This window comes from Ochotona curzoniae, unplaced genomic scaffold, assembly GCF_017591425.1.
Source record: "Ochotona curzoniae isolate NIBS_2020 unplaced genomic scaffold, NIBS_Ocur_1.0 contig_4064, whole genome shotgun sequence".
Classification (NCBI taxonomy): domain Eukaryota; kingdom Metazoa; phylum Chordata; class Mammalia; order Lagomorpha; family Ochotonidae; genus Ochotona; species Ochotona curzoniae.
This window is the reverse complement of record NW_024466107.1, coordinates 1549105-1567716: the sequence shown is the minus strand read 5'-3', so window position 1 is coordinate 1567716 and position 18612 is coordinate 1549105. Positions and strand designations below refer to the sequence as shown.

Below are 18612 nucleotides of genomic sequence, written 5' to 3'. Positions count from 1 at the left end.
GTCTGAGGGGATGTGCTCTTGAATTAGAAATTCTAACAGAATCTGAAAAGAAGATCTAGAATCCAGTTATTCTAACAAAGACTGTCTCCTCAGTTCAACTTCCCTTGCTCTAATCCCTTTCAGGGTAGTGAAGAGACCATAGAATTTAGATCACAGCAGACATCAAACTAAGCTTACACGGAACAGACTCGAGATTTCATCTGTTTGAATCAATAGAATACCTGCAAATGAGCTGCGCAAGCACGAGCATGAATAAAAAGGCAAACAAATGAACAAACAGACAAACAGAATGCCTCAGGAGAAGGGAGAGGGTGGGGCAGGCAGATCGGGCAGATAATGAGGGGACGGTAAGAATTACCTCACAGTGTCTTAGGAGAGCCCAGATCTAACAGCAACAAACCGAGGGCCAGATTACATTTTGGCAGAACTAACACACGAACTATAAGAACACAATAGACACTGCTGACAATAAAGCCAAAGACCTAGATGACCGGTTGAAGCGACGGAAGAAAATACTAATGGAAGAGAAAAAAGGGATGAAGTTATTTAAAGGGATGCCAACGGTTACGAGGGGCAAACATCATATAACATTAGGGTAAGTGACGACCTTTGGCTACAGACCCAACAAAAAAAGCAGAGCATATACTTCTAATGTAAAAAAAGATTAGATCATTGAGAAAAATTGAACCTGAAATGGTCCTTGCCTCGGAATTTTAGTTAACCTGAGCTTTAGGAAAATGAAATAATACTTGAGTCATTTAGACAGGGAAAGCAAACTTAGAGCAAGGGAGCCTGTGGGCTTCTCCACAGCATTCTACAACAGCCAGTCAATATTTATATAAATCCGAGAGAAAGAAACGGTTTCACATGACTATTCTGCATAGCTAATATAGCGTGCAAGAACCACGAGGGCAAGCAGCACACATATATTACTCAACACGGGGTAGGGGAGTCTCTGGGAACACAGCAGCCATCCTAATCCAGCTACCGGAAAAGGGGTAAGATGGTAGATACGGCCTGAGTCACAGAACGTGGAGACCAGCGACTTCCTTGTAAAAAGTCCAGAGGAAAGAAGAACTCACGTAACGTAAACACGTTTGGGAATTCTAGTTACACAATACGTTTTTTGGAGGTATTGCTATTTTTTATGATCTTTTACTTGTATTAATATGAAATTGTCATTACCTATTACATTTTATTAAATGCATTGTTATTTACTGTTATTTTTATTAATATAACATTTCATTGATACAATTCTAAGAGCATGACCCAATTTTTCTCCCTCCCCCAACCCTACCTCAACCCCACCTTTCATTCTTTTAAAAATTTTAATTCCTCAACAAATTTTTTTGCAATGACATAATTTTAGTACATTTTATAATTGCAGGCCACTAATCATTATATTTACGTAAAAAGTAGAAAGATCATACTTTCACAGGAGTATAAGCAAGAACTAAAAACAATAAAGTCAGAAAATATCTATTTCATTCCAATACATTTTTGTATTCTGTATTAACTATCATAGAATAAATTTGAAAATGGTTAATATAAAAACAATAATCATTCTGAGAAAAAATTAGACAAGAAAATGGAAAGAGAACAAGAAAATGTTAATGTTTTAACATTGAACTCTTGCAGCTAATTGGCAACATCTAAAATTAAAATACAATTTGGAGCATGTAATTACTTCACACTTTTAATGGATTTCATAATTTTTTAATAACTTTAGAAATATTTATTAAGGAAAAGATATCTCTTGTAATGAAGGAACATTTATTTGAAGTTTAACCATTTCTTTTGTTGTAATTCACTTTTTTCCTTTATAAAGGCAAAATTTAATAAAGTTAAATGGAATTTGAGAGCAGTTAGACATACACTTCTGGGCTGGGTATTTGGTGTCATATTAAGATGCTAGCTGGGACATCCGAATCCCATGCCAACTGGGTTCAAGCCTCGGCTTTGCTCCCGGTTCCAGCGTGCTGTCCCAGGGTGAGGGAGCAGGTACTTGGCGTGAGGGATTCAAGTACTTGGATCCCGCCACCCACATGGAAAGTGGAGAACCAAGTCTGAGGTTCTGCTTCAGACTTGCTGCCCAGCCTTGCCCCGATGACTGTGTGCAGTGGAGGAGTGAACCAACGAATGGAAGCTCTCTCCCATATCTCCCTTCCCTTTCCTCTTTTCTCTCATGTCACCACACGTATATACTAACTGTACTGTGAGAACACATAGGTTGCACAGTGCCTTTGTGTGGAGGGTCTTCTGGGGCTGGGATGGTTGTGCGAGGACAGGCTGTGCTTGGTTCTGGAGTATGAAAAAGTCCTGTGCAGTTCCAAAGACAGAAAACGCCTTCAAGCCAGACCCATGCTGGACCTCTCTGCAAGGTTTTTTTTTTTTATGGGTTCTTGAATGGATTTTGATCCAGACAAGTGAAGAAATGGGACATTTCTTGATTCTCTATAGCACAGGACTTTCCATTTTGTGTACTCCCTGTTAATTTTTGCTTCTTTTAAAATACATAAAGCTGCTTCCTCTGTGATGAGCACATCTGTGGGGCAGTTTCCTCCCTGAAAACTATATTATGTTAAATTTCAGTTATGTTCTCATAGGGTCTAGGAGTTCTGTAATTATTTTAGAAATCAGTTTTATGCATAACCTTGTCTACGGCAGTCGCTCAAAGATCTTTTGATATAAATTTTGGGTGACATGAGCCAGGTTCAAAGGCATAGAGTTAAATTTGGGAAGGAGAACCATTCCCTGCAGAAAGTCTTTTGTGGGATTTGTGAACCACAAGTCTTCAGCTACACCTGGGGACGACTGATCTATTCACAGTGACAGTGTTAAAGTGTGCCCGATGGCACCCTAGGGTGTTCCAAAACACCTCCGCGTTACCGTGTTAGGACACTGGGTGTGGGCGAGGACTGGGTATGGGTGGTCCGCAGCTTTTTCATAACCGTCCCTCTGTGTGTTCTCTTTCATGTGTTTGGATTCAACTCATGCTTGAAGACAGCGGTTTCAATCAGGTCTGAAAGCCCACTGGTACGAGCATAGAGGTCTGTTCCATATGCGGCTGTCAGTTGCAAGCTCTGCAGCCAGGGCAGGAAGGGAGATGAGGGGAGGATGAGATACTGCTACAGTTACACACAAGAGAAAATGACGTGATTAACCAGCTGTTACCTAGGTGTTGTCGCTGTTGGAAATAGGATTCTGTGTTCCTGAATGTCCCTCCACACACAGATCCCTTCTTGCCCTGCTGAGTGCCCTTGATTTGGCTGGTTTCTCTCTGACACCTTTGCCTATGGCCTTGACTTGGAGGCCCTACTCTCACGCTCACGTAATGCTGTTGATGTGGTAATACTTTCCTATTTACCACATTGTATTGTGTCATGGATCTGCCACGCTGTTTTGACTGAGTTCCCAGGGCTAGCACAGAGTAGGAGCCCAGTGCGTGATGTTGAATGAGCGGACGTGGTTCTGCTGGGACAGCGGTGTCCTTAGAATGCTGCCAGAAATTATGTTGAAACTGACAACCTGTTTCTAAAATTTATTTCGAAACGCAGAGAATGTAGAATAACGAAAACAATGTTGAAAAAGAAAAAGTTGGAGGACTGTCTAACTTGAGTATTTACTATAAACACACAAAAATCAGGACTCTGCCACAAGGATGGACAATAAGCCAATGGCACAGAACGACATCCACACTCACAATAATGTGTTAAGAATAATCCAACAGGGAAGATGACAGACTTGCCAACTGAAAGCCTTTGTAACAAATGAAAGGTTTTTCCACAAAGTTTTGTTGGATAAATAGGGTGAAAAATATTGATCCCTACCTCACTCTACGTAGAAAGATAAATGAAAATAGAAGATTATAGACCAAAAGGGAAAAGTTCAAAAAGCCTAAAAAAATATAGAATTTTTCCATGACCTGTGAAAATAACATATTCCCTACATAGCAGTATGAAAAGCGAAGAAGGGACCTTATAACATTTTAAAAATCTTATTCCATTTAGGAAATACAAATCATAGTCTGGTGAGAAAACATCACCTTTATACTTTAAAAAAATTAGTCTTATTTGAAAGGTAGTTTTACAGAGAAAAGGAAAAAGAGGGATTTTCCATCTGCTGATTTATTCCCCATATGATCATAACAGCCAGAGCTGAGCTTAGCTGCAGCCAAGAGCTCGTAGCCCTCTCTGGGTCTCCCTTATGGGTTCAGAGGCCCAAGGACTTGAGCCAGCATCCCTTACTTTCTGAGACCATAAGCTGGGAGCTGGATCAGAAGTGGAGAACCAGGATACAAACTGGTGCCAGCAGGGAACCGAAGGCAGAGGGTTAGACTGGTGTGCCACTGTGACATCCCTATAGTGTGACACACAGAGAAGCTACAATGCAGTGATAAACATACAAACAACCCAATCAAAGAATGAGCAAAGACTTGAAAAGCAATACCACCCCAGGAAAGATAATTGAGGGGTCAACACATAAAACAAAAAGTGCCCAGCAGCATTAGTCATCAGAGGCAAAAACTGAAGCCACGATGACCATGAAGCACTCGTTAGAATGAGTAAAATGTTGATGGTTGAAAACATCAAGAGTGAAACTGTGGCAAAACGGCGACTTTTACGCATTGTTAGCCGGAATGTTAAATGACAGAACAGTTTTTTGGAAAACTGGTGTATTTTTAATGAAGTTAGTCATATGCAAATTTTATGATCTATGCATGCCACCTCTAGCCATTTGCTCCAGATATCAGGAAATATGTATGAGAGTGTTCACAATAGTTATAATCTAATAGCTCTAAGTTGAAAATATTTATAAATTACAGTAATACAATAACATATTGCTTAGTAATGATTAAGAAAATATCAGATATGCAATAACTGATTAAGCCAGTGCCATACAGATTGCATGAATTCATATATGTGAATTTTAAGAATAAACAAGTCTAATCTATTATAAGAAATAAGAAATGTTTATAACAAATAAGTATGTTTTTTATTGTATAGAAGTTTTACTTCAAATTTTCTTTTTTATTGGAAAGGCAGATTTATTTAAAAAAAAAAAAAGGAGAGACACAAAGATCTTCCCTCTGTTGGTGTACTCTGCAAATGGCCACAATGGCCAGAGCTGAGCAGATCCGAAGCCAGGAGCTTCTTCCAGGACTCCCACATGGATTCAGGGTCCCAGGGATTTGAGCTGTGGGCCATTGCTTTCCCAGGCCACAGGCAGAGAGCCGGATAGGAAGTGGAACAGCTGGGACATGAATCGGCGCACATATGGGACCCCAGTGCTTGCAAGAGCAGGCATCAGCAACTGAGCCATCGCTTCGAGCCTTACTTCACTTTTTTTTTTTTTAAGCCCATGAACTTGACTACACTATGAAGGAAGGAACTATCAGTGAACATCCCCCAGCAGGAGTGCATATTCAGAGTGAGTATTACAACAGGAAATTATTAGTGTTGTTTCTGTTAGTACATCGGCGTTCTTATTTGGCCACGGCATATTTTATTAATTGGCACGCCAGAGAGAAATAATCAAACGTGGATCAAAACATGGGCATTTGGGGGGTGAACCAGGAGATACAAGGTTTCTTTCTTTCTCTCTCTCCCTACCTTTTAAGTAAATAAAATCAACACCACAAAAGGAGGTGTGGGGATGACTGGTTAGTAAAAGGGAACACGCAGGTCAAAGAGAGGAAGGAGAGAGAAGGGGTGACGCAGAGGGAAGGCGAGAGGGGAGCAGGAAAAGGGCTGGTTCCTGGAGCCTCCTGCAGCACATCTGTCTCCCCTGGGGAGGTTTGCCTGCACAGATCAGAGGGACTGCTGAAAGCCCTCCCCAACCCCCTCCGCCAGAGACGCAGAAACAGCCTGCGTGATTACAAAATAGATGCTGTCTCCAAACCTCATTGCAGGAAGCAATTCAGGGAGAGCAGACATTTGGACTGACTATGATTATCACATTTGCGAGATGGCTTGTAATAAATGTCTGTTTTTCTCCAAAAATATGGGGAGAGCTAGTGTAAGAAATGGATCCTTAATAATTGAGAAACCAAGCTGTTTGCCCAGAAATGGAAACTTCATTACATGGCTGGCTTCTACCCTAGGGATTGGGGGAAAGAAGGATGATGTCTGAATTGTTCACCATCCCTCACTCCCCCCGCCCCCCCACCGGAGAGAGGATTGGATCAGACAGGGCATGTAAAAGGAATTCTACCTGGGCCCTAGCAGCTCATGTGACAAGCAGACAGAGTAGGCAGCAGACAAACGCAGGGGAAATGCAGCATCATGCTTAGAATGGGGTGGTCAGGCAGCCTGAGACCCCCCTCCAGGGTCACCTGGGACTTTGGACAAAGTTATTCCCCTTGCTGATGCTTCAGATTCCATATCCGCCAAATGGATGCAATTCCTCAAAAGCACCTTCGAACTCATTGCCTGTCGGGGCGATGTTGTGTTCCACTGCCTTCCAATACAGTGAGTCGCTAAAAATCTTCAATTAACAGAAATGAAATCCCTGGTGGGCGAGATCGCCTTACAGTTTTATGAAGGATTTTCCTGGCTTTCTCCTGCTCTCCATCCTTTCTGAAGCACTACATCATTCTGGCATCAGAGCAATGCTTTCGAAGGAATCTCTTGATTCCAGCTTTAAGGACGTTTGAACAAATACTTTTAGAATGGAGAACTCAGCATCTTGCCTACTGGACTGCACTGCATGCTTCAGGAACATGAGCCAGCAGGTTCTCCGTCACAGGGCCTCTGCTCATTGAGTGCAGTCTGCAACAGAAGGGTGACAGGTAGCCCCAGAGACCTGCCTGCTTCTGCTATTGGAACGTGCATCGTGGGAATGACAAAATCAAAGTACAAGTTGATCAGGTACCCAGTGGACTGCCAAGTATCTGTGGATAACTAATCGAGGAGTCATTGTCAGTCTTTTAATACACCCGAAAGCAGGTGTGTCTTGACCTGCCCAAGGGCGGCACTGGATCACGAGGTGGCGATCCTGATTATCACGGCCCTAATCAATGACACCACTCCACTTGAAAGTTGCAGCTGACCCTTCCAGAACTCTGACTGGAGAAGGAGGTGGAAATGAACTATTATTACATAACTATTTTTTTTTTTTTGGTTGGTTGGTAGAAGAAAATTTTCAAAAACCTTAATAAGACGCATGAGGAGGCAGGTGAAAAACTCCTTTAATGGCCTGAAACGGCTGGGGACAATGGCTGCTGAGCACCTGCTCCTAGTGCTCTCTGTGATGGTTCGGAAAGTTGGGCTTTAAAAAAAAAAAAAAGCTTTCTAAACCTAGGGAGCAGTTAGACACTGCTTTGTAATCTTTCAAAAATAAAACTGCTAGGGAACGCTACTGTGGTCCCCAGTGACCAGGGAACAGTCTTTCCATATATATTTCTGATGTTAAAGTTCATTTGGATGAATCAGGTGTGGACTTTCTAACTCCAGCAAATGCTTAGCTGTAATGTGAAGGTTTTGTGATTAAGGCTTGCTCAGATGTGAAGTTTTCCATCCAACATGGGTACATCAATAGCCAGATGACAATAAAAAGCAGGGTTTTGGTTTTGTAAGGCGCTGGAGAAGTAGCCTGGTGATATAGGGAAGCTGTGATGTCATTGCTGTCTTTTGTCATCTGTGGGCAGATAAGAAGCATTAAATCCTGAAGCTAGTCTGATTTCCAGTCTGCCTGTAGAACAGGAAGAACCAGCAAGAACCAGAGCTGTGAAGTCACTTTCATCCCAAGATCTACAATCATTCGTCTTCTACTGGAATCTAGAAAAATCCAGGGTCTACCCCCAGCTGTGGCTAGTTTGATTTACTTGCTGGAGTTCAACATGCTTTTGTAATAGTAAAGAGTGCTTTGGACATCGATTGGTTTAAAAAGTTCAATCTTGAGTTAATTCCCAAAGGGCACAGTCAGAGCAAGGTATTAATGGGGATTAATGATGGCATCACGGCTCAATAGCAGCAAAAGACCAGGGTTAAAAATAAATGTGTATACACCTCAAGGGAACCTGAGAGGTCCAGGCTGGAAACGGTATGAGGCACTGGAATTTTAAAATATGTGATTATATTGACATTTTTCTCATCTCTCACCTTACAAATTTACCTATTAATGCTGTCTCCTTTTTTTTAGTTATAAGGAAATCAGAATGTCGTGGAATTAGATGGCCAGCGTGGCATTTGTGATGCCAACATCCTAAACTGGAATGCCAGTTTGAGTCCTGGCTCCCTGCTGATCATCCAGGGTTAGAAGCAGATGATGGTCCAAGCACTTGGGCCCTGCCGTGCATTTGGGAGAACAGGATGGAGTGCTTAGTTTCCAGTTTCAGCTTTGCCTGGATCTGGCGCTTGGGGAGCCATCTGGAAAGAGAACTAGAAGATGTACCCCAACACACCTCCCCGCCGTGTGTGTGTGTGTGTCCCCTTCTCCTTCTTTCAAATGAACCAGTCTTTTTTTTTAAATTTCATGGAATCAGGTAGTTGTCAGTGTTGGGATCCCATGAAACAAACTTTAGTTCTGAACTGTAAAAGCAGCTCCCAAAGAGCCTACGACATTGGTCTCTAGTGCTTTTGGTCACTGGCCATGGTGGTTTTCACCATTCTATTCTATGAATAATGGAATAATTATCATTGTTTTGAGCCCTCTCTGGTCAACTACGTTTCTAACTTTTGAGCCCGTATCTTAACACTTGTTAGTCTAGCATTTAATTCTGAAGTTTCCTTTCCCATAGAATCTTTCGCTCATCTGCACCAGAGAGACTTTGCGTGTTATGTTGAAATGTTCTATTTACTGTTTTGCCTTCTCCATCAGAGTGTAAGCTCTGAGAAAGCATGAAGTGTTCAGTTCACAACTGTACCCCATGCAAATCTGGAATATTCTTAGTAAATAATTGCTGAATGATTGAGATGATATTGAGTGTTTTACTGCTGTTACAACTACTTCTACCAGCACCATCATCACCACCTCCATTCCTACCTTCACCATCGCCATCATGAGCATCCCCACCACCACCAGTACCACCTTTGTACTACATCTGGTGCCTACGCCTCTTGGGAAACTGTTTACTCAGGGACCCAGAATCTCTGGCTGCTTAACTTCTCAGACTTACTTCTTTCTCTGCCTATTCCCCTATTTTAAAACTTGCCTATTCTTGTGATCCATTTCCTTGGGGCCTTGTTCTTTTCTGGAAGGCAGATGCTGAGTTCGATGCAACAATTGCATTATTGGTAATAACACGTTGGTAGTGGCCCTCAAAGGTAATATGGTCTGGAAGTCAAGACAGTTTCCAGTACTAGAGCACACATTTATCTGTTGCATGACCTTGAGCGAATGACATCACTTCCAAGGGACTCTCCTTCCTCTCCAGGAAGATCCCCGGAGACTCGGCCGACTTTCACAGCAGGCTCTGTGCTGGGAAGTGAGACATTCATGGCCCCACAGCGACCAGGCAAGCCATAACCTGCACTTAACAGGCCACTGCATCGGCAGCTTCATGTTCCAGGGGGAATTTCTCTGCCCACAGTCCCTGCAAGATCCAATCAACCATGGGCAGCGAAACAGGCCTGGTAAGGTAGCCACCCAGCAGTGGTGCCATGCCGTCACCACTGTCCTTCCTTCTCCCTGGGATCATGCTGTTCTTGTCACAATGTGTCATGACACAATTGTTTGATAGTCTGTCTGCAGGCTCAGAATGCAGGGCTGGCTTCCTCACAGCTATTTAGAGCTACCAACGAAATGCTTCATTAATGCCAAATGGATGGAAAAAGTTTTCAGATGGCACAAAGCAGCATCCTTAACTTCGCCTGGCCCGTTTCCTGGCACATTTCTGGGTGAAGGCTGTCACATCAGAAATGAGGTGGAAAGAAAACAGCCATCAATCAATGTAACTTACAAAAGAGGAGGATGATTTGGTGCAAGTTTTTATTTTTCCAATTTCCTCTCTCCCCGTTTTCTCTCTTAAATCGGTGTCTGATACAGCGCCGGGAGAAAGATATCACTCTGCATTTAGAAGACGTTGTTTGAAAGCCGGCTTATGTAAGGTTATAACATCTCAGGCTCAGTCCCTAGACAACGGATTACAGGAGTTTGGGGCTTTCTCTTGAGAAAAATGCAAGATCCCAACGCTGTCTAGGTTGTCATAAACATTTCCAACTTAGACCTCCAAGTGAAATAACATCAACTCCAAGTAACAAGAGAAGATGCTGAATTTATAAAGAACCAAGACACAGGCATGGGGGGGCGTCGCTTTGAAGAATAAAGGGACGTCCCCGGGAGAAAATCTCTGTGCTACGCAGCAGATACGGGACTGGTATCCCCGAATACAGAGCTCCAGAAAGACAGCAGCGGCAGAAGTGAGGCCTGCAGGACTTGATGTCTGCATCCTACGTTGCCGTGTCAGTATGAGTCCTGGCTGCTCTGCGTCCAGTCCAGCTCTCTCCTGATGCTCCAGGAGAGCAGTAGATGCTGGCCCTGACACCCAACTGGGAGAACAGAACCTTGGACAATACAGCAGAAGAACCAGAGATATGAGGAGTGAGAACCAATTGGTTTTAAACACATGAAGAGGACAGACAGACTGTCTGTGGGCAAGAGGTTTGCACAGGTCATAAGCTGAGTGAGAGACTTGGGTGCCTCGGTCCTCACCATAGGTCTGTTTTACTCCTGGGGTCGGGGGTTCCTGGGTTCCTGGTAGTAACCACAGACATTTTCAGTTGTCACAGCTGGTAGAGAGAAAGGGATTTTTGGCATCTCCTAAGTGGAAGCCGCAATGCTGCTGACCACCCTACATCGCACAGGAACAACAGTTACCCAAGGTCCCACAGAAACAACAGTTACCCAAGGTTACACACACTGTATCACACAGCCCACACTCCTCTTGTCATTAGAAGTCTGGAACAAGTTGGTTATGAGCTACGCTTTTTTTTTTAAGCCTCAGATCCCTCCACCCCATCCTGTTCACTGGTCACTAATTGCCAACCTCTGGCGTTAGAAATGGCACAGCATACAGATGTGTCCTGCAGGGCCCTCTCTTTAGGTGCTACTCTGTCTTGTCTCCACTCGGCTCCACTCTCTCTGGGTACTTATTCCCAGTGTTTCCTACACAACTTACTAACAGGAAAGTACTATCTTCCTTCGCTTTCATCTCAGTCAGTGTGAACTGAAGTCCATGTGTTTGGCCTCCCTAGAGAACTGGCATGTCCCTTGTCTTTCTGACTCGCTTGACAGAGGTTTGCAGCCTCAGTGGCTTGGCTGGGGAGTGTTGGGTGGACACTTAGAAAACCACACAGCAGCCAGGGCGCACCTGGAACACAGGCATAGTTTGTCTAGCTGGGACTGAACTGAAATCAACGAAGGTCTCCCACATGGGTGGCAGGAATTCAGCCACTGCCAGGGTCGGCACTGGCAGGAAGCCGGAGACAGCAGCCAGAGCCGAGCTAGATCCCAGGAACTCTGGGAATTTTAACTGCCAGGCTGAATCTGTTTTCTCAGACAAATCTCTGCAATACGTGAAGATCTTCTACTTGTGTTCTTTACATACATTCAACAATTTCATCTGAAATTTCCAGGATTTGTGAGCAGCAGAGCTCAACAATGAGAAAACAGATGTCGCTCCCTACCGAATACGTATGATCTTTCTTGAGTTTTTGAAGGCTCAATATTTTAGTTTTAAAAAAATCACGATAAATGATTTTGGAAAGATTCATAGAGCTATTGTAAGGGTTCGAAGAGACAGCAAACGTGTGAGAGTTCTGAAAGCCATCAATGTTGTTGCACATGTAACAATGGCATGCTGGAAACAGGGATATGGCTTCAAAGGACCAAAGAGGATCTCTGTCCCTTCACACTCAAGAGTTGTTCCAGAATAAAATCGCCCCCCAAACCAAACCAGTCCTCGATTGTCTGTCTGCGTCTAAGCCCTGTAACTGGGTTCTGTATTTTCAACATTAGAACTTAACAGGGGGTCATGAGTACTAGGACCTCAAGGCCGTTGGGCTTTTTCACTTCAGTCCTTCAGTCCTGCACAGTCTGCTCGGCCAGATGCTACTGGAGACAGTATACAGTCCTCTAGTCCTCGTTTGCGTCCCGCTTGCATTGGCTTGTGATAGGCAGCGAGGTCTGGGCCAGAAAGGCTGCACACAGCGTGTGCGTGAGCTCAGCCTGCGCAGCGTGCCATTGGAGACTGCTTTAGAAGGAATGCGCCATATTCCATCTCTGCCAGCTACCGGCTTCTCTTCTCACAGAAAGCTTGATAGTGTAACTTCTGAGATGAAGAAAGCAAGGCATGTTGCCCATATTACAAGAAAAACAGTGACAGAGTGTGGGTCTCATACAAGTGTCTTCCAAAGTTTGTGAAAAATGCATACCCAGAAAAAATGGTGCACAGATCTGCTTTTTACTGTTGCATCAAAAATAAGCTTATCCTTGATTTCTAGTTTCCCATGAGTGTTTCAAAGTTCCCTTGTGTAATTTATAAACAGCTAATTATAGAGTTCCAAATTCTTTAGAATTCACTGTCTTTTTCACTGTGCAACCTAAATCAACAACAAAAAAGCAAAACAACGTCTCCACGTGTTAGTCTCTACCTTGGCTTTGCCAGATCCACTACGTCTTTTTTTTTTTTAATTTACATGTGGCTTAGTTCTTTTCGAAATATTTATTTCAGAATAGCTTTACATTTACAGAACAAAATTATGAAGTACTGCTAGCATTCCCCAAAACCCTATACTTCCCCAACTGCCAACCTCTTACATTGGGATGGTACATTGGTCACAATTACTGTCCCACACTCAGCCTCCTCTGCTTTCTGTCCAATTCCCTCTGTCCCTTCCAATGATGCAAAAACCTTCCTTCTTAAAACGTAACCGACACCGTTCACTTCATATCACCCTCAGACAAACACTTTCATGTGGATAGTATTTGCTTTGTTTTACTTGAAAGAATGCATAAAGCAAGCTCAAAGATAGAATTCCGTCAAAGGATGTTTTAGAAAATTGAGGGAACTTGCTAGTATAAAACTTTTTTTTTTTTTTTTAGTATTTGTAAGACATATTACTCAACTTGATAATGCTTTAGGAATAGTCTGCCCCTAAACTGGACTTAACGCACTTTTCTTTCACCAAGTACTGGCTCTGTGCTGAGCACATCAGAATGGTGTGGGTCTAGGCAGGTCCCAGCCAAGTGAACTCACTGTTTGGCAATTCTTAAATGAACTGACATTCACATCCAGGGCAAATGGTGCACGTTCAGTACTTAGAAGCAGTTTCTTACCATTGCAGAGCCGACGCGGCTGACCTTAATGGGATTTCCTCTGCCAGAAAGATCCATTTGTGCCCTGTCCATCACATACAGGCAAGCATCAAGGATGTCTTCTTCAAACTATGGGGGGTGGGGAAGAAAGAAAAATCACTTAATCTCTACTCTCCAAACAAGATATTCTCAGCTTAAATAAAATAAAATTAAAATGAAGCTCTCATCTAATATTTTGAACTGTGTTATTTCCTGGGTCAGTATACTCATCTCCCAGACGCTCTAATGACCAAGATTAGAATGAGAGAATGGTGACATCTTCCTTTATTTTTCAGTAAGGTGAACAAGAGCATGAAAGCAAGTCAAAAATGAGAAGCAGAAGCAGCAGAGAGCTGACGTACTGAGGGGTGTGAGCTGGTTCGAGCTTGTTCAGAAGGGCGTGCCAGTTAATTGAGATGGCCAAAGCAAATGGATGAATGATTTGCCAAAGCTACAGATTAGAGGTCTCAGAGGTGGCACCAAGTCCCTGTGCATCCTGAAAATAAGTGGATCTCAAGGGCATCACACGAAAATGCTTCAGGCTTATTTGGCTTGCACTACAAACAGCAAGAGACCGTAAGCAGCAGGCATTCCTCTATGGTTTCCCCTCTTTTGAAACAGCAAGGACCCTGCAGTTAAAGAGGGCAGAAAGGCCTAGAAAGTAGATCGCATTGTTGCAGGGAGAGCAATATTGTCAGTTTAATTTCATCAGAAAGAACTGCTAGTCAAGCCATACCAGAATTGTCTCAAGAAGGGAATAAAGATAAAATAATAGCATGATAGCGAGATGAATCCTACCCACATTGTACCTTGTGGTTTAGTTCAGAAACCTTGCATACCATCTTCCCAAACACCCAGGACAGACAAGACAATCTTAATGGTGAATTCCCATGGGACTTTGGATTAAACCCTGTTAGGATATCTACTCTGCATAGATCTCAAACTATTGTGATAGAGCAATGGGCAACCATGCTTATTTTTCAGGCAAATAAACAAGCCATTCTTCTGGTTCCTATTAAGCAGCTTCTCTCAGTTGTATTCATGGCATATGGAAGCAACTAAGTGGAAAGCTAAAGCGCTGGTCCAGCACGCTGACAACCATCATGGCTGCTTGCTATGGCAGAAGGACCCGAAACAATGGCCCCATGGAATGATCCAAGTCAAACAATGTCTCTGCTCCAAGGCAGGCTGGCCAAGGATACCTGCACAGCTCTCTCTGCTGTTCACTTTGGTGCCCTTCCTTTCTGTTAGCTACCCAGAGATGGTTCCATGGGGGCTGTTGCAGAATCTCATCTAAAGGCTGGGGTTAAAGGACCTAAGCAACGGACCAGACAACAGAGTTAAAGGTTTCATTCCTTTGGTGATGAGGAGGGCATGGCACCACGAGGCCAGGTAGGAATCTCCAAAATGTGCAAGCAGAGAGCATGTAGCACGGCAGGATGCTGGGCTCGCTGTGTGTATGCCATTCTCCGCAGTCACTGAGGCTGGTGAGCATTTGGAAGCTCATGATGACACAGGCATCGATGGCCAGGATGAATCAGTGAGTGATGGACGCAGAGGGAGCCCATGTGGAAGTCGAGGGAAGGGTTAGAAGCTAAGTGTCACGTGATCTGGCACAGCCAGGCCCTCCGAAGTCTCTGTCCTGGTCACCCAGAGGCGTGATGTGTCCTTCATCTCTGCCCAAATGGCGGGAAATGACACACTCACCTCTTGTTTTGCCAATGAAAAACCATTTGTTTACAGAGACATGGGAAAGTGGCATTCATTTGCTCCATTGTGAATGACTTCAAGCTGACCTATTATGAAATGAATCATGAAATGTCACTATCAAGACATCAACTTGAGGTGGCTGCTGATGAAATGGCTTACAAAAGCCCAGTGAACCCTCCTTTGAGGAAATGGTTACGCTCTGTTCTAATTAGCCGTATCTTAGACTAGCACTGTTGTAAAAAAAAATTCTTTGAGTTGGGCGCACACCTCGCCGTCTTGAGTTGATCCATTGTAGCTTGAGTTAATGAGATTTCAGTGCACGGAGATGTCATGTTTTAACAGGAATCTTAGCTCTTTGTGATGATATCCAAGGACGTGCAGTTTCAGCTGATAAGTTATACAGTCCTCCTCTACTCTTACGTATGCTATCTTACAGTGTCAGGCAAAGAGAGAAACTGTGCTTGTCTCCTACGACTAGGCGGCACCCTGCAGGGATACAGGCGGAAGACTGCTAAGTGAGAGTGTCCTTGGCAATGACAAATGACCAGCAGCTCACCTGACCGTAGCTCCAGCTCCTACTCTTGATGTTACCGACGTCTCCGTAGAAGATCACTCCGATGTCGTTCAGGACGTACTCCTCTTTCTCCTTCTCATCATCCAGGTAGACAGAGTCCTCTGCATCAGGATATGAGCGGGAAGACCATCAGTAAACCACACCACCTTCAGATCCTCACACGTTTATTTTGCTTTTTGTCTGCAGCTGAATCAATTCAGTGGAGAAAAAGCCTTGTTCTACCAAGCATAGCTCATTTCCCAGTTTTGTTTTTAGCAAAGATGAATGTAATCAGCATCAAAGACCAGTCTGCTAATAATGACGTTCGTCAGCAGGATGCTGACGCGCTGTGGCTCTTGACATTGCCAGTAGCCCAATTAAATGGACATGTTTCATCAAATGTCTTATGGTTCCTGTATAACAGTGGTTTCAGAATCAAAATTCTGTAATGCAGATGCAAATATGCAACCTGGATCACTAGTTAGCTTCCGATAGGTTAGACAAGACATGCTGAATTGAAAATAATCTTTCAAGCCAAATCTGGGGCACAGAGGACTGTAGCGTCTTCGCCATGCCTGGTTTGTGGCTGATCACAGAGGAGCAGGAAGGCCAGAGGTGGTCTCATTTTAACAGAAAACTCCCCACGGATGTGTTGGGAGGGATGTGTCTAACCAACCTCCCTGTTCGGGTTTCTAAGGGCTTGGCTTCAGTCTCAGAAGGCCGCCTTCCCAACCACTACAGTCCGTTACCTCTGCCCCCCCCCCCCCCCCGTGGGAACAGCACAGCATCTTTGACATGGGCTGGGCCATGCAGTGTGGGTCATACTCATTACGACAGTCAACCCTGGCTCTCAGTAGGGACATAGGCTATTGGGTTTCTCTGGTCCAGATCATCTGCCATTCCCATTGCCTTTCTAGATCCTTGATCTCATTCTCTGATCAAGTTCTTAATCTCGCTATTATTTTAAAGATTATTTTAGTTTGAAAGGCAGCATTATGGAGAGAAAACAAGCAGAAAGAGCTTCCATTCACTGGTTCACTTCCCAAATGATCACAACTGCTAGGGTTGGGTTGGTCTGAAGCCAGGAACCAGGAGCTTTGTCCATGTCTCCCATGTGGGTGTAGAAACCCAAACACATGAGCCATCCTCTGCTGCTCTTCCAGACCATCATCAAGGAGTGGATGGGAAAGGGAGCAGACAGGACGTGAACCAGTGCCCATATCACATCCCAGCATCACAAATGCTGGATCTTCTATGACATGGTGCCAGCCCTTTACTCTCTTTAGAGTAGTAATGTTCAATTTTGGCCTGATGTGCAGTGTCATCTGGGAGATTTTATAAATCCTGATATTCAACATTCAGGCTGAATTTCAGATTCCTTAAATCAAAATCTCAGGGGGATGTGGGGCCTAGAGGGAGATTTTCAGAATTCCCATGCACCCTATACCTGCCCCCATGCTGATGCGCAACCCAGATTGAGAACCCATAGCCTCTGACTGCTCAACTCGTGGCTCAAAGAGCTGCAAGATTAGTATTGCCTGGGATTGCGTGAGAAAGGCAGAGTCAGGGGCCTCCTTCTAGGCCCACTGAGGCTGTCTTTGCAATTAACAAAATCCCCGGGGGACTGGTGTGCACAGGAAACTGTGCGGAGCAGAGCTGAGCTCCTTGGGCTCAGATCCCTCATTCCCTAAACAACATAGTATAGTAAGTGCTTACATTATTTCACACATGTGTGTAACGTCAAAATACTTGCAAGTACACAAGAGAATGTCATTAGGTTTTACATATACAGCTGTGCACACACACACAGATAGTATACAAAGATCATACTATCTCATATAAGGTACTGGGTATCTGTGGATTTTGGAATCCTCAGAGTTTCCTGAAGCTAACGTGTGGATAGCGAAGCATACCTGTGTATCTCAGCACCCCTTTAGCTATCCACATGTGAAGTGTACGAGTTTATAATCAAGATAATGACCTTCCTCTCCACCGTGCCTTTCTGTAGGCCTTGAAGGAAATTCATTACATACATACTGAGTGCCTATTGGATGCTATCAAAATGTTACCAAATGAAATGCTACTGGGAATTTATATATTTTTACAACCAAGATTTGACTGTTGTGATTATCAAAATAACAAATGCCTTAGCCAAAAGCTTATAAAGTGCTGACTGTAGAAACAGAATCTCCTTTTCAAAGTAATAAGCTCTGGGACTTTCTGAAGAATGAATCACAATGCTTTCCTTTAATTGGAGATGCTTATGGAGTTATTCTGTAAGATATCAGGGCCAGAGGGACCAGTGTTGTGGATTAACGGGTTAGACTGCTATCGACAGCAGCAATACTCCATCTGGGCACCAGTCCAAGTCCCAGCAGCTCCACTTCTGATCCGGCTCCCTGTGAGGGCATGAGGGAGAGCAGCATGGGACAGTCTCAGAGCTTGAGTCTCTGGTCCCCACGGGGAAGAGCAGGAGGGAGTCCCTGACGCTTGGCTTCTGCTGCAGTCACTCATGGAGTGAACCAGCAGATGGAGGAGCTCTCTCTGGATCTCCTTCAAAGAAATAAAAACATAAAAACCTTTCAAAAATACATTAGTGCCACAATAACTCAAACAATTGATATAAAAACAGTTGAATGGACCAAATTAGCCCAAGAACAGATATGACTGCTTCACGTATCTTACTATCTATGAAATCAGTGTGTAATGAAGGAACTATCAAAAAGAATGATTAAGTGTTCATTAAAAATGGACTGTTAGGGAAAAGTAACATTTCTATATGTCAAAAATAAACTAGAAATTAATTTAAAATCTGAATCTAAAGATTGGAAGCACAGGAAATGAAGAGTAAATAAAAGATGTTTTTGATTGCTAGATGGGAAAGTGTCATTAAAACAAAAAAAAATTAAAAACCACAAAAGAAATTATCAATGCATCTTATTTGGTATAAGTGTAAAATTTTTGAATTTTATATGTAATGAAGCTTAAAGCATGTGCAAAACTAGGGAAATATTGGTGGACTTTCATTAGATGTGGAAAATTCCAATAAATTG

At 43.4% G+C, this 18612-nt stretch overlaps 1 protein-coding gene across 1 annotated transcript in view; it reads right to left on the bottom strand.

Moving 5' to 3' along the window:
* F13A1 (coagulation factor XIII A chain) overlaps positions 1-18612 on the bottom strand; it is a 146580-nt gene that overhangs the window by 67016 nt on the left and 60952 nt on the right. Inside the window, exons 5-6 of the mRNA XM_040984026.1 lie at positions 15563-15681; positions 13279-13386 (exon numbers count right to left, since the gene is read on the bottom strand). Coding sequence (XP_040839960.1) covers positions 13279-13386; positions 15563-15681 — 227 coding nt within the window. The remainder of the gene's footprint in view (positions 1-13278; positions 13387-15562; positions 15682-18612) is intronic.